A 21,734-nucleotide genomic window follows, 5' to 3' on the forward strand; every position below is an offset into this window, starting at 1 on the left:
AGGGGCAGGGCAGGGGAGGGTGTAGCCTCAGGTCCCTGCTGATTGCTGGTTAAGGCTCCCTATGGGAACTTGGCCTCAGCTGTGGGTGCAGCCATCTTTGTGACAGAGTGATGGTCAATTAGCATATCCCCTCTTTATTAGATAGGATAGATAAAATGCATACAGCACATATGTATATTTAACTTGTATAATAACTATGGAAAATAGAGGATGAAATTGAAATTTACATGTCAGAGAACTTAGAGCCATTATGCATACACATAGAAATACATTTTTAAAAATAAAGCAATAATGAAGAAGGCACAGCACATAAGAGGAGTCAGGAGAGAGAACAATAGCAATTTAATTAGACAAAGCACCTAGTATCAGAAAATAAACTTGGATTGAGCAGTACATTTTAATAGCTACAGTTTCTCACTTCTAATTAACAGAAAGTCTTAAAATGTCAACAGCTTTTGAAAGTGAAGGACTTAGGCAGTTTTTGCAGGAAAGTGGACGTAAGGTTCATAAGAAGTGTTGGGGAACAAGTTACTTCCGCCTGAGGATGCAGCACCATGGAGGCGTCTTAGGAGGAACCACAGCAGAACACACACTGCCTGCGTAGAAACTGACACACACCCACCTGCAGGGGCAGCTCTGCTTGTCATGCCTCAGAGAAGATACGGACACAAAAGGCCCAGAAAAGGGCAAATTGTGGAAAGGCAATTATAAGGGGAGAAATTAGCAACCACTGATCTTCAAAGACAAAAGCAGAACAGAAAAATGTCTTCCAAAGTTTACAGGTAGAATGAAAATAAGCACCAACTAATATGGCTGAAGTTTAAATAAGGCAGAGCCAAGGAAAAGATGTCTTGATGGAACAGGAAAACATATGAGATGCAACATCCCACTACATTTAGAATGAAATCCAAAGTCCTTCCCAAGTTCCGTGGGCCGCTCAGATCTCTCTTCCTGTCTCCACCCTGGTCTCCTCCGCAGGCCCAGCCACACCGTCTCCCTCGGCTCCTCTAACAAGCCTACGCCTTGCTGCTGCGTCGGCCTGAATGCTCTTCTCCTAGCTCCCTGCCTGGCCAGCGCCCGTTTGAGATCTCAGTGTTAAAGTCACCTCTAACGGGGACCTCCCCTAACTGCCCACACAGGACCACCTGCTCCTGGAGGCTGCCATTATCATACTACTTGGTTTCATTTCCCCCACAATGCTTTGCGCCATATATGGTGGCCACATTCATTTACATTGATTGTGTGTCTCCCCAAGTAAGAAAGAAAAGAATTAAAAAGTTACACATCTAGCAGGCTTTCCCTGACTATCCAGGCGAGGTCAGATCACTGTATTTTGTTATACTTTTCTACCTCATCTTGTAATTTTTCTTTTGCAACCCAAATTATACTTGTAATTTTTTTCTAGTATCTGTTTTTCCCAACAAGTTCTATGGGGTAGAAGCCACTGTGTGCTCCCCACCACTTCCTCTTAGATGAAACGCGCTGAGGTGGAGCCGACGAGGAACATGCAAACATTTAATGAGTTTGAGGAATGATGCTTCACCTCAGGCTGTCACATTGCTAGTGTAGAGGCTCAGCAGCCCCAAAGAGACGACAGGGTGAAGGTGCAAGGGCCGGGGACGGCCCCGAATGCGCACACGCCCCAGGACCGGGGACATTGCGACACCAGGACCCTGGAGCCGTTCTCTGGCCTTGGCTGACACTCACCATAGTCTCAGGAGCTCAGCACAAAGAAACAGGTAGCACTGCCACAGGAAGACACCAGCTCTGACACCGACGCACGGTTACCATGGCAACAGAGCCCCACCCCCTGCAGGACGCTGCGAAGCGGCTGCGGTCCCTCTCCCTCGTCCCTATTGGCTGGGAGTAACCAAAGCTCCGCCCACCGAGTCGACGTTCGCAGCCCTGGACGCCGTGGCCCGGAGCGACGGAACACCGCCTAGGTCTTTCCAGCGTCATCACTTCCGTTTCGTTGAAAGCTGACCCGGAAGTTCAAGCCAGTATCCGGCTAGGGTCCAAATATTCTCTAATTTATTTTAAAATAAGCATCTGTCCAGTTTTCACTCACTGAAGCCTACACCGTCTGGTCTGTGTTGCTTGAGTTTAAACGCAAGACAGAGTATGTTTACCTGTTTGTTTGGAAACGTATTCCGGAAACGAAACCCTGAGTAATCGATCGGAAGTGAAAGGAGGGAGAGGGAAGTCGCTGTCGCGAAGGCCGGGCGGGAGGCTGGGAATGGAAGGGGACTGACTGCGGAGAAGTTACCCCAGGATTTCGCGCCGAGCCCCCCGCACCGGAAAGCCCGCTGGGTAGGAGTGAGAATCCCAGAGGTACGTCCAAGCACGGGCCGGTGGGACCAAGGGGACGTTGACAGTGACCGAGTCTGGGCTGGATTTGGTTGTCCACGCCTTGGGTCTAAGGCTTGACCGGGTCGGAACTTCGGGTACGACTACCCGGGACGGCAGAGGTTGACAGGCGTGTCGCCTCCTTACCGGCCGCCTGTTACCCACTCCCTCCACACCCCCCGCCGTCCCTTCACGGGTATTTGCCCACAGTCGCTCGCGGTGCTTGTCCATCGCTCAGCATCTTCCCAGGGCGGTTTGAGGGCTCCTTGCGCCAGCGAAGGCACTTTGAGACCTGTTTTCGGGGCAATGGAAGGAGTTGGTGACTGCCGAAGAAGGGAGTCCCGGAAACCCGGTGCCGAGCTACGGCGAGTACTCCGAGTGATGGTTTTCTGTGGTGAAACCAGTTGCTCTCTCCTGTCCAGTTCACCACATATTAATATTGCATTCGTACCACCTCCCTTCTCATGTTCTGCAGTGACTCTTAGTCGATACTTTAAGGCCACGTATACATTTCTGAAAGTGCATGCTATGCCATTTTAATCTTATTTCTGAGAAAGTGCAAATTGAGCTATCATGAATATTTTTATTGTTTGTTAAACATCTAAATAGAAGCTCCTCTCTGATATACAAAGTGAACAAATTAGTGCCAATGTCTGCTGGCACTAATTACTTTCAATTTCCCGTTGTTATATCAATGATGCAAGAGCCTCTGCAATAGCTAATGTGCTGTTTCTGAACTAAAATTCAGGACACACATCCAATAATTTAGAGTATACTGATGAGGACAGTGACGCGTAAATCCCACCCCTGATTGTGTGTGTGTGTGGGAGAGAGAGAGAGAGAGAGAGAGAGAGAGAGAGATTTTGTAGCTTTAACAATATTAACTGTTAAAAAGGGGATATGAGGGATACTTCCTTTCTAAATGCATGTTACTAAATACAGAAGTAAGTAGAATATATTTAAGTTTCAGGGTATTACGTAGTAAATGTGTTTATACAGTATTGTTTTAATTCTTTCATTTTATACATTTTTAGGTTATTCAGTAGAAGTCTTGGGGTGCATTTTCATTGACTAAAAATGACTACTCTTGAGAGTTTAGGAACTAAAGGTAAGTTTTCTTTTGATGATAATTGTTTTTAAAGCACGACATTTATGATGATAGGGCAAAGGAATGTTTGAGCCAGCGGAGTAAATCTCATAGAGGCCTGGGGATCATCTGTGTCCCAGACCATAGCTGAGTTTCTCACTAATGATTGAGTGTAGAGGGGGGAAATTAAGCAGTTTTAGGATGAGTTAGTTACTGGCTGTTAACATGAAATCTTCTAGGGAGTGTGTTAACGTCAGTGAACTTCAGGAAGCACCAGTTCATCTTCCTGTGCCAAGCACATTTCCGGAAGCTGAGGAGACAAAGACTAGGAGGCAGCCCCAGGCTGACCAGCTCCCAGCACTCTAGTCCGCAGGAAAAGCAATGATTTGAAGACACTCTGGTGTTTGCATCACCCTGGGAGCACTGAGGCGGGAGGAAGGTAAAGTTCAGGGATTTGCCCCAGGTCACACATTGTGTGAAAGGAGGGACTGGAGTTACCGTACTTCAACTCAGCGTCTGGTGTTCTTTCTGTCGCACCATTATGCTGACTTAGGGCGTCTGTTTTCATAGATTTTCACTTTTATGAGAAAAGGAGAAATGTTTAATAACAAACTACAAAATCATATTCTTTTTGCCTCAGTATTCTAGAGCAGGGTTGAAAATTAGGGCCCTTGGGCCTCCTGAGAACATTTGCAATCAGTTTGATAATAGGGAGCACTAACTGAATCCCACTTAAGCCAAGTGTTAGCCCAAATAAAAAAGAATTCTGTCCTTCTCATTATTAGACCTATATTTTTTTAAAAAACAAACTTCATTCAATTATTAGTTTGAATTTCATGTATAAAATTTTGGTTGTTTTTTTTTCTTACCTTCTTTTATAAGTACATACATAATATGCTCAACTTTGTCTCATGGTCCAAACAGTTTAAAATATTTATTATCTGGTCCTTTACAGGAAAAGTTTGCCAATCCCTATCATTTGTTCTTTCCCTGCCTTTCAGCATCCTTGGGGAAGATAAGAATGAGCCAGAAACCTTACATATGTTTTAATCTTTGATAAATGATCACAGATGGAAACACTGTTGCTGCACAATTGAATTATGTTGTCAGTTCCCTTCAAAGTGGAGAAGGATAGGGTTGATGTTTTGCCTTACATAAGCATTGCTCATAATTATGGAGCTGGTACCACACATCATGGTCCTCCCACTGGGGAGGTCATTGCTCATGAATGTGTCCTGGATTGTGCCCAGTGCATGTGTAATAAAGGTTTCTATGTGTGTCATGAGAAAAACAGAATTATGAAAGGTGAGCTGCCAGGTGAGGAAATGTGAAGCCCTGAGCCCATGTGCCTGCTTGTGCGTGTCTGTGGGCTTGCATCGTAGCCTTACAGAGAGGGAGCTGCCACGTGGTACATAGTACAACTGGGCACTCCGAAGCCCTTGAGTAAGTAGGACAGTTTAAATGCAGCTAAGAGTAAACTGGTTGAACCAAGGTGATTGAATTTGATTGGAACTTGAACATATTTTGTCTGAAAGGAGATTTCTTTTAAGCTTCAGTGGGCCTGAATGTAAAGCTCTAGTTTCCTTAAAAAAAAAAAATTACATATATATATATATATATTATTGATTTCAGAGAGGAAGGGAGAGGGAGAGAGATGTAGAAACATCAATGATGAGAGAGGATCATTGACTGGCTGCCTCCTGCACACCCTCCACTGGGGTTCGGCCCACAACCTAGGCATGTGCCCCGACCAGAATCGAACCATGAATTCCTGGTTCATAGGTCGGTGCTCAACCACTGAGCCACACCAGCCAGGCTAGTTTCTTTCTTTCTTTTTTTTTTTAAACATATTTTTTTTGATTTCAGAAAGGAAGGGAGAAAAGAGATAGAAACATCAATGATCAGAGGGAATCATTGATTGGCTGCCTCCTGCACGCCCGCAACTGGGGATCAGGCCCACAACCTGGGCACGTGCTCTTGACCGGTATCGAACCTGGGACCCTTCAGTCCCTAGGCCTATGCTCCATCCACTGAACCAAACCGGCTAGAGCTAGTTTCTTTAAAAAAAAAAAAAAATTGTAGTTAATTCATGATTCTACATTATTCTTAAATGCCAGGTGTCTCGGTGATAATTTAATTTGCATTAGCCAGGGATCCTTAGGAAGAAGGGTTGAACTGAGATTTGAAGGGTGGGTAGGCGCTAACTGCAGGGGAGAGGGTATTAGGAAGAATATTCCAAGCAGAGAAATGCCTGGAGAGGAAGGCAGACTTTTGCTGCTATTGAGAACCCTCCAAAAAGCAAGTCAGGCTGGAATACAGAGTCTGGGGGTGAATGGCAGAAGTGGAGCCCCGCAGACAGGCAGGGCCAGATCTCGGAGTGCTAGGCAGGCCATGCTAAGGATCTTGGTTTGTTCTGAGGAGATGGGAGGCCATTCCAGGGTTTGATGCAGATCGGCTCTGCATGATTTTGAAAGCTCATTATAACTGTCATAAATTCTGTAGGCTCCCGTGGTCTGCTAGGTAGTGTCCTTAGCAGAGACTAAGTTCGCGTTGATAAGGCAGTAGTCGTGGTGTGTGGGTGGCCTCCTGGGCCAGTTAACAGCTTACTCTGGAGTCAGATTTGGATTCAAATCCGAATCTGACACAGATGGACAAGCTGTGCAACTTTTCAAAGCCCCTTTTTCTGTCTACAAAATGTGTATGTTGTGCTTACCTCATGAGACAGGTGTAAAAATTAAATGCCATGCATCTGAAGGACGTAGAGAAGCCCTTCACACACAGTAAGTTGAATGAAGGTTAATGAGTACTATTTGTGGGCTTTGCCTTCCATTTCTCCAGTGTGTGCTGGACTTGTCAACTGGCAGGAAATCTCAGGTGTAGCTCAAAGGGCTGCTATGCACGAGTTCAGGAGCTCTAGTAGGTTAGGTGTCACCTCAGTTACCTCCTCAAGGTCTGCAACACTTCCTGTTCTAGCACACCCTCCATTCTTCCTCAGCGCTAAACCACCTTCTGCCTTGAGTCAGTAAAGGGAGCCTTCTTGGAGAAAGGTGACTGACACTTTTCTTATACTCCTCACTGGCGGTAAGACAATGGGTGGAAGAAGCAAATCTGTTGGTTCCTGACTGGAGCAATGGCAGTGTACTGGTGAGCAGAGCTGCCTTCTTGCTTACGTGAGGGAAGATAACTTATTTCAATTGAGCAGATTAGTTTGGTAAATATGTGTGCAGCAGTGCACTAAGCGTTATGGAGGACAGGGATGGGTGCTACTCTTTATAGAGTGCCTGCTATTTACTTGTGTGCTGGACACTTTATACCTGAACTTGAACTTCGGGACACTGGAAGAGGCACTATGTGCAGTGGGGAAGGCCCCAGTCTTTGTGAACAGACTGCTTAGAATTCACTTCTGCCTCTTCACTTACTAGCTGTGTGGTGTGACCATGGGCAAGTTGCTGGACCTCCTTGGACCTCATTTTCCTCATGAATAAAATAGAGCTAATCATACTACTCACAGGGTTATGTAAGGATTACAAGAGTTCTGTGTAAAGTATTTAGAATAATATTAGGCACATGGTAAGTCTTTTGTAAGTGTTGGTTACCTGTTACTTAATATTTTCTCATTTAAAATTCAGATTTAATACTACCTGGATGTAAATATTATTAAATTAATTCCGTGGAAGTTAAAACTGAAGCTGAGATCATTGTAGGATTTTGTCCAGATAGTAATAGTGGAAAGGAATTTAAACCAGATCTGAGTGATCCCCAAAGTCCTATCATTTCTATGGCACCATGTTCCTTCCACTTGTATGGGGCATAATGTCTGCTCTTAATGTGCTTATCAGACTTACTGGGAAAGAGAAAATAGCATGTACAAAACCCTTAAAATGATAATGTTGGTTAGCTTCAAACTGAATGTTTGAGACAGTAAGTGCCATGGGTATTCTTCAGAGAGTGGGCCGGAACAGTCAGGAAGATTTAATGTGAAGCGTGGAGTTGAGGCTGACTTCTTAGGGATAACCGAGAACCACAGTGAGGGCCAAAGAAGCCACTTAAGAGAATAAGACAGCAGGAACAGCACCTAGAGGCCTGGGAGAGAGAGCACTGAATAGTTCAGTTGGGTAGTTTGTGCGAAGCATTTTTTGCCAAGAGTTCAAACAACAGATAAGTTATTTTGAAGTAGATGTTTTCAAATATGCATATATATATATATATATATATATATATATATATATATATCTGCATATTTTTTATAGTTAGCCGACCTTATTGAGTGTCTACGGTACGTCAGGCTCTTGATCTGTGTTCTTGCTTACCACAACCCTGTAGCACAACTGTCATTGTCTCCATTTGCAGGTTAGGACACTGAGATTCATGGAGGCTTAACTGATTTTCCTAGGGTCATACTAGGAAGTAGAAGTCAGAACCAAACACCCTGATTCCAAATCTGCGTTTCCTACCGAGACAGGCCATTTACGTAAGGGAAGCTTGAACCGTAGGGCATAGTTCATCTTTCTTTGACACACGTTGGTTTTGAAAATTACTTTCAGTCTGAATATTTCCATTCTGTAAATGCCAGTGATTCTGATGTAGGGCGAGACGTGTCTTGGCATTTTCCTGGTACTTCTTTTCAGTAAGTAGTTTATGTTTTTTGCTCCCTCTTTCAGTCACCCTGACTTCAACCCCAATCCGAGGAGCAGGAGATGGAATGGAAACGGAGGAGCCACCTAAGTCTGTTGAAGTCACCTCTGCAGTCCAGCCTGTAAAGCCCCACGTGCTTCCGAGTCCACGGAGGAAAGCAGTCGCACCAGAGAGCCCGGGAGTCCTGCAGCTGGGCAAGATCCTCACTGAGAAAGCGGTGGAAGTCGAAGCTGTAAGAATATTGGTTCCCAAAGCTGCTATCACCCACGTTGTCCCCAACAAAAATGCCAAGGGTAAGCCTCTCGGACGCCAGAAAGGGGAGCTCTCTGGTCAGTCCGAGGGAGCTGCCGAGCCCCGGAAGGAGCTGGCAGAGGTGAAGAGCACCCTGGAGAAGCTCAGGAACTCGGAAAGGAGGCTGCTGCAGGACCGGGAGGGCCTTTCCAACCAGCTCCGCGTGCAGACGGAGGTAAGGACCGTCCTGGCTACAGCGGTGCTTGCCACACCTGGCCCTGAGCCCGCGAGCTAGAAACTCCATTCCTCCCGGGAAAGCAGGTGCCACTCACTACAGCTCGTCACCTCTCTAGATGCTTCCTCTCAAATTTCACATTCTCAGGGCCTCACATGGAACTAGTGTATGTCAGGAACTTACACTCTAACACACGTTGAAGAGGGAAGAGTGAGGAACACCTAAAGTTATAAAGGAGGATACAGTTGTAAACTTCCAGACCAAAGACTGTCCAACTCTGGCTTTGAAACTGACTCGTTAGTAAATCCCATTTTAAGGATCCATGAATTCCAAGTATTTTTACCTATGTATACATAATGCTTGGAATAAAGAGAATGGTGGGATAAGTATTGGTCTTGTCATTGTAAATGGAAACCATCTGTAATGTTTGATTGTGTTTCTTTAATCTTTTCATCTTAGTCAACATTGCCTTAGCCTCCACTTTTCCCCCCTTAGTATTTGTGACACTGGTTACTGGTTCTTACCCAAATATATTTTAATATATTTTTAACAACTAATTTCTAATTATAAAAGTATTTGTAAACAATTTGAAAAATACAGAAAACAATGAAAATAGTGCCACCTCAGATGTTAATGTTTTCCTATGTCACAGAACATTCTATTACAAATAGTGCCACCTTAGTTGTTAACGTCTTCTTATGTCACAGAACATTCTATTACAAATAGCCACAATTCTTCAGTGGCTGCATCATAAACCAGTATCTGTGATTGGACATTTATATTTTGACTCCTGTGTTTTCAATATTAATGTAAAGGATGTGCTTGTAGAGAATCCTGAGTTTCTTCCTTAACTTAAATTCTCAAAAGGAAAAATCGTAGGGCACAAAGAAATTATTTTTTTTTAATATATTTTATTGATTTTTTTTACAGAGAGTAAGGGAGAGGGATAGAGAGTTAGAAACATCGATGAGAGAGAAACATCGATCAGCTGCCTCCTGCACACCCCCTACTGGGGATGTGCCCGCAATCCAGGTACATGTCCTTGACCGGAATTGAACCTGGGACCCTTGAGTCTGCAGGTCGACGCTCTATCCACTGAGCCAAACCAGTTAGGGCAGAAGTTATTTTTTAAACGTTAGGTAAGATTAAAAAAACACACACATAAAACATTCTCTGTCCACTGGCCTTTGTGGCTCCATCCAGGAACCAAGAGGTTCAGGCTCGATCCCCAGTAGGGGGCCTACAAGAGGCAGCCGATGGTTGATATTTCTCGATGGATGTTTCTATCTCTCTACCCCTCTCCCTTCCTCTCTCTAAAAATAAATCTAAAAAATATACATATTTTTTAAATTCTGTCATTTTTTAACAAAACTCACTGTTTAGTTTTTTAACTTTTCCCCTTTAAGTGTTGCTTGGGAGCAGTTTGTTATTTTTATGATAACAACTTGTGCTCTTATTATAAGAGGCTCAGTTTATAACCACCCGGGCTATAAAGATAGAAGTAGGTTTGGTTAATATGTGTGTATCATGACACTTAGATATTTACTGTCACTTTTTGATCTTTAAATAATGGAGATTCAAATTACACAGAACAGTTTCTCTTTTGTTCATTCTGTACATTGTAGTCACTGACACACCCCTGAGCGTGTTACATTGTTATGTGCTCTTCTAGGTCAATCGTGAGTTAAAAAAGCTGCTGGTGGCTTCTGTTGGTGATGATCTTCAGTATCACTTTGAACGTCTAGCCCGTGAGAAAAATCAGCTTATTTTAGAAAATGAAGCCCTAGGTCAGAACACAGCTCAGCTTGCCGAGCAGTTAGAACGAATGTCAATACAGTGTGACGTGTGGCGGAGCAAATTCCTCGCGAGCAGGTATGTTCTGTTTTAAATAGTTTCCATTTTCTAGTTTTGATCTATTAGCCCCGTGGTCGGCAAACTGCGGCTCGTGAGCCACATGCGGCTCTTTGGCCCCTTGAGTGTGGCTCTTCCACAAAATACCATGGCCTGGGTGAGTCTGTTTTGAAGAAGTGGCGTTTGAAGAAGTTTAAGTTAAAAAATTTGGCTCTCAAAAGAAATTTCATTCATTGTACTGTTGATATTTGGCTCTATTGACTAATGAGTTTGCCAACCACTGTAATTAGCCTTTTAACCCATAACACAAGAAAGTCAGTTGTAGAGTGACAAACTCTGATCAGGTTGTTCATGTATTATTGAAGATGTGGACTCTCACTCCTGTGGATGGAAACACAGACTCCCTAAGGGGAGAAGAGAGATAAGGATCCTCCCTCATTCCAGAATTCTAGGTTACTACTCTATAGTAGAAATCACTCCCACTACAATATTTAATACCAAAACAAAATTGTCAATTCAGATATCTAGTAAATATTAAAATCACAATAAAAAAACTAAATTATTTTTCTGGAGAACTCATGTCATTGCCACACTGTAATATAGTATTTTTTGTCCTTCATGCTTGTTCTCGTAGTTGTTAATATATAATAGAGCTTCCCGGCCTTTTTCTCTCTTTGCACAAATAGAGAAGGATGGCATATGTATGCATAGCGGATGAGGCTGTGCTCCAACAGGCCCTTGGACACACTGATAGTTGGGAAACTGCAAGAAATTGTGATTCTTTATCTATTTATTAGAGGCCTGGTGCACGGCAGGCCAGGCCGAGGGGATCGGGACGAAACCAGCAGTCCAACATCCCCCGAGGGGTTCCGGAGTGCGAGAGGGTACTCTGCAATGTTGCTGTCGCTCCCTTTAAGTGTTGCTTGGGAGCAGTTTGTTATTTTTATGATAATAACTTGTGCTCTTATTATAAGAGGCTCAGTTTATAACCACCCGGGCTATAAAGATAGAAGTAGGTTTGGTTAATATGTGTATATCATGACACTTAGATTTTACTGCCCCCTGGTGGTCAGGTCACGTCATAGCTACCAGCCGGTTGGCTGGTCGGCCGGTCACTTAGGCTTTTATATAGATCCCCTCCTCCTTACAACGTTGTGTTACTAGAGAATGGGGTTTGGGGGTTATCCAGCTGTGTATTTCCCATGCTTAGCCAGTGTTTCACACACAATATGCTTACTAGTAATAACTGTTGATTCACATCCAATCATCTGGCGATATCTCACAAAGCCCCAGAGGTTCCCAGGCTGTGCTCTAAGAACCACGATTGTGATGAATAAGTTTTCAGGAAAATATTTCTTCATGTCTTAATATCTGTGCTATGTTCTAGTAATTGACTACTCTCTTAAAGTCCTTATTTTGTTTCTAATTTGACTATGTTAAATCTTCTTTGTAAGTTTTTGAAAATGGCAGTATAGGATGTTGTTTGGAGAAATGAACGTACTGCTTATTGTCTTAGAATGAAAGTTAATTAATTCTCCTTGAACAGTTTAAGAGACAACAGATTATTACAATAAGTAACTTTTTTAACATCCTGATCAAAACTGACAATAACGTTCTAAGGGCAATAGAGAGTATACTTTAGTGATATTTTAGTTGATTTAATCATTGTGAACATTTTTTTTATTTTAAGGAATTTAGTTGTTGCTATGATTTGAGACTTTAATTTTAGTTTTAAGATTTCCTGCTGATTAAACATACTTAAAATTTGCTTCAGTCCCATCAGTAGGGAACTGATTAAATAAACTTTGGTATATCCAATCAGAAGAAAACATGGAGCTTTATTTTTAAAAAGGGGGATGAGATAGTTCTATATGTGCTAATACTAAAAACTCAACAAGATAAACTAGTAGGTGAAAAAAGCAAAGTATAGAAAAGTTAATATTAAATAATCCCTTTTTGTAAGTGAAAAATATATTTATTTTTAACCCATAGTTTTATGTTGAATATACATAAATTTTTTTCTGGAAAAACGTATAAGGAACTGTACTGGTTACATGTAAAAGAAGGATGGGACCCTGGGCAGGAGAGAAGGCTTTGTTTTCCTGTGTGGGAGCCTTTTTACATTATTTTAATATTCTTCTAAGGGCAAAGAGGTAATTGAATGGCAGGAAAATAATGCATTTTTGTTGTCCTCTAAACTGTTTTATATTTAAAATACTTGATTGTTATTTTTTCCAAAATTTGGTCAACCTGAAGTAAGATTGAGGAACATTCCAAAAGTCACTATATATAAGGGAAGCCCGTTTCCTTTGTCATTTTGTAAATATTTTAATTGAATCCCTTCAGTGAGTTCTCAGCTTGTAAACATTTTAAATGCTTCTTAGTGAAGATTGAAACACTGAGAAGTAATGTATCTACGTTAAGTATTCTTTGTAAGCTTTTGAAAATGACAGTCGCCAAGGTCATATATTAACTTGTTTGCACTGTGTTGTTGTCGGAGAATTTATAGGTAAGATTTTAATCTCTTCCAGGGTTATGGCAGACGAGTTGACCAATTCCAGGGCAGTTCTGCAGCGTCAGCACCGGGACGCGCAGGGTGCTCTCCAGGACCTCCTGAGTGAGCGGGAGCAGCTACGCCAGGGAATGAAAGCCACCCACACGTATGGCCCTTTTACATCCAGGCTCTTCTATGCTCCTGCAGTTCCCAGCATGTGGCGGTTCTAACTGTTGCTGCATTCGTAGCTTGTTGAATGTATACTTGAGTAGCATTTCAAAACAGATGCCCAGGAGAAGGCGGATGACTAAAAGAATAGAAGATCTGCTGCTTACATTCTTAACTGGAGAGAATTAGTTATATTTATCATAGAACTTTCTGGACTTAAAAGTCATTTTTTATTATATTTGTTGCACTTCTGTGTAACTTTTGGTAGAAGCCAAAGCGTGTACTTGTTTGGCCTTCAGAAGGAGGTCTTTTTGAGGACCACTTTGCAGTGTTTGAGCTTGCTTCATGTCCAGAACTGGCAAAATTGGTGGTCTCCCTCCAAAGCGCTTTGACTTCTACATCGTTGATTTTTTAAAATATATTTTTATTGACTTTAGAGAGGGAGAGAGAGATAGAAACATCATTGATGAGAAAATCATTGATCGGCCGCCTCCTGCACGCCCCCCACTGGGGATCAAGCCCGCAACCCTGGCATGTGCCTCTGACTGGAATCAAACCCGGGACCCTTTGGTCCGCAGGCCGACACTCCATCCACTGAGCCAAATCGGCCAGGGCTACATCGCTGATTTATTATAAATCAAATCAGTACAGGCCAAAGAGGAAACTATAGGGGAAATTGGAAGAATGAAAATATCTGATTTTATGGGAGGCAACTAACGCAATGTTTAGAGGGAAATTTATGACTTTAAATGCTTATCCTAGAAAAGAAGAAAGGTCTCGTCAGTAATCTAAGCTTTCTCCTTAAGAAATAAAAGAGCAAATTAAGCCCTAGCCGGTTTGGCTCAGTGGATGGAGCGTCGGCCTGCGGACTGAAGGGTCCCAGGTTCGATTCCGGTCAAGGGCATGTGCCTTGGTTGTGGGCACATCCCCAGTGGGGAGTGTGCAGGAGGCGGCTGGTCGGTGTTTCTCATCGATGTTTCTAACTCTCTATCCCTCTCCCTTCCTCCCTGTGAAAAATCAATAAAATATATTAAAAAAAAAAAAGAGCAAATTAAGCAAAAGAAGAAAACAATAGGATGAGAGCAGAAATAAATGAAATAGAAAGTCAAATTCGGGTTCTTTGAAAAGATAAAATTAAGAAACCTCAGTATAATCAGGGAAAAAGATATACATGACCAATATCAGGAATGAGAAGGAGGAGGCTTCACTATAGATTCTATAAACATAAAAAAAGATAACAGAGTGCCTGGCCAGTGTTGCTCAGTTGTTGGAGCATCAGCCAGCACACCAAAGGGTCTTGGGTTTGATTCCCCATCAAGGGCACATACCTGGGTTGCAGGTTCGCTCCCTGTTCCCAGTCAGGGTGCATGCGGAAGGCAACCAGTCGCTGTCTCTCTCACAATGATGTTTCTCCCCCTCCACCCTCCCTCCCTTTCACTCTCTGAAAAAGCAATCAAAAAAATTATCTTCAGGTGAGGATTAAGTATCTATATTTATAAAAGGCTAAGTGTCCATCTGTCCAACCAGCAGCTATGATGTGCACTGACCACCAGAGGGCAGACACTTAATGCAGGAGCTGCCATGATGCACACCACGGACCTGGCGCTGACAAACCAACACTCAGCTTCCCCCAAGTGGGACCCAGGCCCGCTACCACCCGGAGCAACACCCCACCACCACCCGGAGCAACACCCCACCACCACCCGGAGCAACACCCCACCAAATCGCAGTCAATGCTGCCAAGACCCCATGGCACAAAATACGGCCCACAGCCCAGCCCAGCCTGAAAACGGTGGCTGTGGGCACCGGGTAATGACGTCATGTAGCAACACCCGGCTTCGGCTTCCTCTCCCTAGTGACTAGTATCCTTGGAGTTTCCTCAGCCCAGGAACCCAACTTGCTTTATACCCGGTGCAAACATTTTACAATTTAATCAAATGTTTGTGAAGCGTTTTCCCGTGCCTCATCTTATTTGATCCTCACGGCAGTCCTGGAGTAGGTAGATAAGAGACTCTGTAGAATCCTATTTTCTTTTCATTAGCAAGATGCCAATAGCGACAGTCATGCTCTTTATACAGTCATACTCTGTATAAATATTAAAATATTTCTTCTAATTAATTTTCTTTCAATGTGCACTGGGCTAGTATATATATTACAGAGGGATGTTGTGAACAGCTCTATTCCAATAAGTTCAACAGCTTAAATGAAATGGACAAACTCCTTAAAATGCACAAACTACCTAAGAGTATCAAGAACAGATAACCTGAATAGCATAACCTATTAAGACAGTTGTATTTGTAATTAAGAACCTTCCAGTAAATGAAAGTCCAGGCCTAGAGGGGCTCACTGGTGAATACTAGCAAACATGTAGGGAAGAAATAAAGCCAAATTTACACAAACTCTTCTAGGAAATAGAGAAGTAGGGAACAATTTCCAACTCATTATATGAGGCCAGCATTATCTTGATACCAAACCAGACAGAGACATCGCAAGAATACTACAGACTAGTAGTTCTCATGACATAGATGCAAAAATCTTTCACAGAATTTTAATTAATCAAATCCAACCATATATAGTCATGTGCTGCATAAAGATGTTTTGGTCAGTGATGGACCTATGGTGGTCCCATAGATAATGTAGTTGAAAAATTCCTATCACCTGGTGACGTGGCAGTCATCCTAAGGTGGCTGCATGCTTGCTGGTGAAAACCAACCGAATGCACTGCCAGCCATATGGAAGCTTAGCACTTACAATATGTACAGTCCATAAGCCTGGTGATCATAAATACCTATGTTACTGGTTTATGTATTTCTATACTATTTATCATTATTTTAGAGTGCACTCTTCCACTTAAAAAAACAACAAGTAAATAGTGCGCCATGTTATCCTAGCAGCAGCCTCATCCATCCAGTGTCTCTATATTGCATCAATTTCTCTTGCGCTTGCTTAATCTCATGTTATACAGCATGCATGTCAAACTCACGGCATGCAGCCTGCTGGCCGCGAGTTTGGCATGCTTGTGTAACCTGCTGTACGAGTTTGTAGCCCAGGAGCAATATGCTGTACCAGACAGCCCAGGTATGCCATAAGCTGTACTGTCTAGGTGTGTGTAGTGCACTCTGATGTTCACACAATGATGAAATTGTCTAACGATGCATTTCTCAGAAGATATTCCTGTCGTTTAGTGGAGCATGACTATATAAAAAGATTTATACGTCATGTCCAAGTAAGTTTTAGCCCAGGAATTGTAGGTAGTATGTCATTCAAAAATTAATTAATGCAACTCACCAAAAGGAAATACCATATGAATAGATGTACAAATCAAATCAGTAGTTCTGTACAACTGAATGATATACTAGTGTATTTACCTGTTATAGGATATGAGGACAAAAAAGTACTGCTTGTTAAGTTATTTCCAGGTAATAATACAGAAAATTGATAAGTGCTTTTTGTAATCTAACTTCTTTTCCCAGACTTCCTGATTTATTGAACTCTGGAAGATATGGGAGAAAGATATGATATAACTTCAGAAATATGTTTCTCATTCATTGAGCATTCCTGATTTTTCTATTTTGTCTTATTAATGTTCAGTGTTCATGCGTGTTCTCTGCAGCTTACTGGAGGAGCTCCTGGTCTCCTTGCAGTGGGGAAGAGAGCAGACTTACTATCCTAGCACCCAGCCTCACAGCACAGCAGAACTAGCGTTAACCAATCACAAGTTGGCAAAAGCGGTAAATGCTCATCTTCTGGGAAATGTTGGAACTAACAGTCAAAAAAAGAGTCCACCAACAGTTGAATTCTGCAGCACCCCAGCGGAAAAAATGGCTGAAACGGTAAAATATTCTTTGCATGATCTGTGGAACTTCTAACACTGACCTCTCACTGAAGGGTGGCGTGTTCTCATGGCAAGTGCTTGGCACTGGAGTTCGGGAACATGGGATGTCAACATGAGCTCGTGCACATGAGCTTGTGATCTTGGAGAAAATCATTTCCTCCTCTGAACTTTAATTTCCTTGAATAACATTGTTCTGTTCTTAAAGAGAAAAATGTAATTGTTTTGAAAGAGGGCCGATTTTTTTTTAGCCTTTTCTCGAATTCATTTTGATATGAAAATGACCAAGTAGAACTTTTAACTTAGTAATCATGAGTAGATAATAGGTTACTTCTGATTTAATAAATTATTTGTTAATTCTCCCATATAGACCAGTCCTATGTCAATTCAACTTTCTGTCTTCTTTGTTTCTATACACATCAAACTCATCAGCAGGTGACTGGTTCTTACATACAGAAGCAAAAGGGGGCAGAGGCAGAAAACTACCGCAAGGTCCCACTTGATACCTAGGCGCCTGCCTGCATGGAAGCCAGCTTTCCATACATCCCTCCTACTGGGAAAGGTGTCCCCTTCTCGCTAAAGCTCCCCTCCAGGCTCAGCAGGCTCCCCCAACACTCACCCCTTCTCTCTACTGCTCTTTTTTTGGCTTAAGAACGTGCCCAAGTGCCTCGCATCTAAAATGAAACATCCTCCCTCTACCCTAAGTTCTCTGCAGACGGCCTTACCACCTTCCCTTCACAGTCAAGAATCTGGGACAAGATGACTTGTTTCTCACGTCCCGTCCACCTCAGTTCCCGCTGTCACTTATCCTAGTAGACTTCTCGTTCCACTGTTCTCCAGGTCCTTACCAAGGTCATGAGTTGAATGACTCTCTTGTCCTATGTACTACATGTCACTTCTGTGACATTACTCTTTCCCAGCCCCATGCTACCTCATTGAATTCCTTGTCATAACCTTGTCTCCTCCTCTACATGTTGATGTTCCATCGGAATCTGTTCCCCTTGCTTTTAAACTTCCATAGTTTCTGCAACAACTCTGCTGTTTCTGTGACCATTCTTCCTGCGATCTGAGGAACCGAGCATCCTTTCCCTGTGCCCACTCTTGAGCATTTCCTCACACAACAGACACCTTATCCCGTAGCTTTCTGCTTCTGACTTTAACTGAGACATTTTTTTTAGTTCAAAAGACATATCCAGGTGGATATTTCTAAGTTTGTCCCACAGACACCTAAAAATAGAACAATATAGAAAAGTATCTCCTTGCTTTCGCACATGTGTTCTACCCCCTCCAAGAAGGAGAAGGAAAGCCACCCCCTTCCTCTCCACGACTCCCTGTCTTAGTAAAGTACACCTGCTATATAAAGATGTCCTGAGGATTCCATAAGAGAATGCATATAAATCCCAGAGCAGGTTCCAGGGTGATGTAATTTCTCAATCAATGATAGCTATCATTTTTATTATTTCCTTCATCCCCCGGATCCTGTTGGTTTTACAAATCCTATCAGTTCCTTGGAATTTGTGCTCTATCCCAAGTTCAACCACTGACCTCCAACCACAACTATTGCAAGAGCCTCCTCACTAATATCCGTCTTGCTTTTCACCTGCCAGAGAGTTATTTCAAAAATGTCAATTCCACACTCCCCGCCAATGTTAGTGCATTCCTCCTAGTATTCCTGTTCAAAACCGCTCCCAGCCTCAGTGAATTTGAATTCTTTATATTGTATAGGAGGATTTTCATAATCTTTACTCCATTTTTCCTTTCAAGGATCATTTCCCAGGTGTACCCCCCACACACATGTACACACAATTCACATGTCAGTATTTAAACACTTGTTATTCCACAGATTTGCCATTGTGTCTCACCCGCCTATACATACTATTCCTTCTGCCTCGACCGTCCTTCCTGTATCTCTCTACCTGAAGAATCAGCCCTCCCTGAATCTCACTGGCAAACCTAGATGTTTCTTCCTCCAGGCTTCCATTACATTTTGTACATATTTATTATAGCTCTTTAACATGTGAAATTGCAACTGTTTGATTCTCCGTCTCCCAAAGCACAAGCTTTTTAAGGGCGGGGCTATGTCTGATGTATCCTCAAGGTCTGGAATAATCCTTTGCACATAGTAGTTACTCAGTTATTTACTGAATGAATCAGTGGCCAAAACTAAACCCATCATCTGTACCTTTCTGTTCTCCTCCTCCATTCTCTTTGTTGGGAAGTTGTGGCCCTGGCTCTGCAGCTGCTGCCAGCAGCGTTTGCTAGGCCTGATGGCTCCTTCTTGCTTGTAGCACTCTCTTCCCTTGGCTTATGGAACCAGTGCTTTTCCCATTCCTTTCCAGTGGCACTGCCTCCCTCTCTCCCACCATGACCCGTCCTCATCACACGATGACAGGCGGGAGGAGATGACCGCGAGAAACAGGAACTAGAGCCAGCATTATCATGTTACCCCTTATTGGAGAAGTTTTTCAACTCAAGAGCTCCTCCTGCTGTGGGCCTCAGTAAAGCAATAGAATAGGGGAAGTTAAAGCAGAAGAATAAGGGAGCATGGTGTCCATGAAACCCAAAAAACAAGAACATGGTGGTGAGCATGAAATGTTGCATATAAATTAGTAAAAGAGAAATGAAAAGCCATTGATTTTTTTAAGTAAGTGATCAGAAACTAAAGTAGGATTTCAATAGAAGAATCCGGGTAGAATCCTGATTCCAAGTAGTTCCATGAAAGACTAAAGGAAGAAGATAGGGGTACTTTTTGGCTTAGGACGAAAATGGACATAACTTAAGGTAGAATTGATATAACCTTATTTTCTTCTATGTTTTCATCAGTATCCATAAGAGAACATCAATTTCTTCATTTTTAAAAAATACATAAACTAGGTAGTGTAATAACTAGACATCATTGTTAAATTTAGAGCTTTTTGAGAAAAGGAATAAGTGCCCTCATCAAATTCCTTATTCAGATGTTATTTTTATGCTAGTTAACATATTAATGAAATGGAGCTACATAGGTAGTTATACCTCAATGAAACCAAGGGGTTTGCAGTCCCTGCTGCATATTTCTGACATCACTTCTTATTTTCCTTAGGTGCTACACATTTTGGACCCAGCTACCAGTACGGAAAGCTCACCTGATAATCCGTTTTCTGAGTCTTCACCAACCACCTTACTTGCTACAAAGAAAAATATTGGGCGATTTCATCCCTATACTAGATATGAAAATATCACCTTCAACTGCTGCAACAACTGCCAGGGAGAACTTATTGCCCTTTAACGTGTCACATGGGGCATGCTGCAGGCCCGAGCCTGCTACCCGGGAGTCATTCTTATTGGGGAGCTGGCGTTCCTGTAATGCTAGAAGTAATCTCACTTTCTACTTAAGTAATGTGTATCCCCAAAGATGCTTCATGTACTAGACTCCAGGTTACCCTTTCTTAATAAATGTCTCAGGGTAAGAAAAGAATGAAGCAGTGCAAATATATATAAAGTGGAGAATGCTTCAGGCATTACCTGATGCTTTTCCTAATGGGCTTTAAAAGGGAAAAATTATATACCTTCTTTTAGGACCCAAATTATCGTTTATCTCGCTATATATTTTATATGAGCAGATTTAACTTTGGTAATCAAAATCAATGACTGGCAAACTAGAGCCATGGGCCTGGGCAACCACACCCATCATTGACTGCGTCTGTGGTGGGCTCTTGTAGCACCACAGCAGAGCTCCACAGAGGAAACAGGCTGCAGAGCCTGAAATATTTCCTATTCGCCCATTACTGACCCCTACTCCAAAGTAATCAGCAGCGGGGGTGGGGGAGGAAGTGTTTTTCCCCTTTTCGGTGAATTTGGGGGGCAGGGCGCTACAAAGGAGGCTTAGGAAATACAGTAGGTGAAGGGATAAATCTTTTAAAAATAAATGCTGTATATTAGGAAAATTAGGAATTGACAGCCACATTAATAAGAGCTTCAGCAAAATGTGTTCTGCTGTTTTTGTGCAGAGGATTCCATATTTTGAGTGGATGCCACTTGATACATATATAGAAGAAATAGGTTCTAACTATTTGCTCAATTTGGCAAAGCAACAAAATATCCAATTTGATATTTATAAAATAAGGTGGAGAAAGTAGGATCTTTCTAGGATACGGTACAAACTCAAACATGTAACCTATCAATTAATTTACATTATGTAATATCCGTTATTGTTTATGATGAATAATCACAAAACACCCTTTTATAGGCCTTTAAAACTATCCATAAAATGTTTATACCAAATTATACTAATTAGTTACAGAAGTGCCTGTCAATAGAGAAGCCTTCAAGAAACAAATCTGGTCAGAGTACATTGTATTTTAATGTCAACCTAGTGACTTTTTTGGTCTGATTCATCTGAGTTATATTTATAATTTCATGTGGCAATAAATTTCTCTATCTTCTTTATTCAATGTTGTCTTTTTTCCCCTCAGAATGATGTATTTCATTTCAAGTCTTCATCTAGCTTATACTATTTACAACTGATTCTTCAGCCTTTCCTTTAGTTTTAGTATAAAACTTAGAGGAAAACATAGAGGAAAAGCTTCATGACATTGGATTTGGCAGTGATTTCTTAGATATGATACCAGAAGCACAGACAACAAAAACAAAAAGATAAATTGAACTCCATCAAAATTAAAAACTTTTGTACATCAAAGGACACTATCAACAGAATAAAAAGGCAACTCACAGAATGGGTGAAAATATTTGCAAATCATATATCTAATAAGGTTCCAGTACCCAGAATAAGTAAAGAATTACAACTCAACAACCAAAAGTAACCCAATTTAAAAAATGGGCAAAGGACATGAATAGAAATTTCTCCAAAAAAACA

At 42.1% G+C, this 21,734-nt stretch overlaps 2 protein-coding genes across 4 annotated transcripts in view; one reads left to right on the forward strand and one right to left on the reverse strand.

Annotated features, from left to right (window-relative positions):
* NME7 (NME/NM23 family member 7) overlaps positions 1-1,947 on the reverse strand; it is a gene marked incomplete at its 3' end in the record, with an annotated part of 105,523 nt that extends 103,576 nt beyond the window's left edge. For 2 of the 3 annotated variants that reach the window (XM_080649348.1, XM_080649350.1), the window contains exon 1: positions 1,708-1,811. In XM_080649348.1, coding sequence (XP_080505474.1) covers positions 1,708-1,710 — 3 coding nt within the window. In that variant the 5' untranslated portion in view covers positions 1,711-1,811. Of the gene's footprint in view, positions 1-1,707 lie in introns of all 3 variants that reach the window. The other variant, XM_080649349.1, reaches the window with a different exon arrangement.
* A 34-nt stretch (positions 1,948-1,981) lies between these two features.
* BLZF1 (basic leucine zipper nuclear factor 1) lies at positions 1,982-21,307 on the forward strand. Its single transcript, XM_080648553.1, has 7 exons — positions 1,982-2,331; positions 3,381-3,454; positions 8,095-8,534; positions 10,207-10,406; positions 12,917-13,045; positions 16,661-16,880; positions 19,962-21,307. The coding sequence occupies exons 2-7, from the start codon at positions 3,424-3,426 to the stop codon at positions 20,145-20,147; spliced, it is 1,206 nt and encodes a 401-aa protein (XP_080504679.1). The 5' UTR covers positions 1,982-2,331; positions 3,381-3,423; the 3' UTR covers positions 20,148-21,307.
* Positions 21,308-21,734: the final 427 nt, after the last annotated feature.

The sequence above is a fragment of the Plecotus auritus genome (genome assembly GCF_963455305.1).
Source record: "Plecotus auritus genome assembly, chromosome: 12".
Lineage (NCBI taxonomy): Eukaryota > Metazoa > Chordata > Mammalia > Chiroptera > Vespertilionidae > Plecotus > Plecotus auritus.

What these genes read in the sequence shown, in the direction of transcription:
- BLZF1 (XM_080648553.1), top strand. Translation starts at nt 3,424, where the DNA reads ATGACTACTCTTGAGAGTTTAGGAACTAAAG. An exon ending in AGCAAATTCCTCGCGAGCAG is followed by an intron (nt 10,407 to 12,916) that starts GTATGTTCTGTT and finishes AATCTCTTCCAG; the next exon opens with GGTTATGGCAGACGAGTTGA. An exon ending in GGAATGAAAGCCACCCACAC is followed by an intron (nt 13,046 to 16,660) that starts GTATGGCCCTTT and finishes TGTTCTCTGCAG; the next exon opens with CTTACTGGAGGAGCTCCTGG.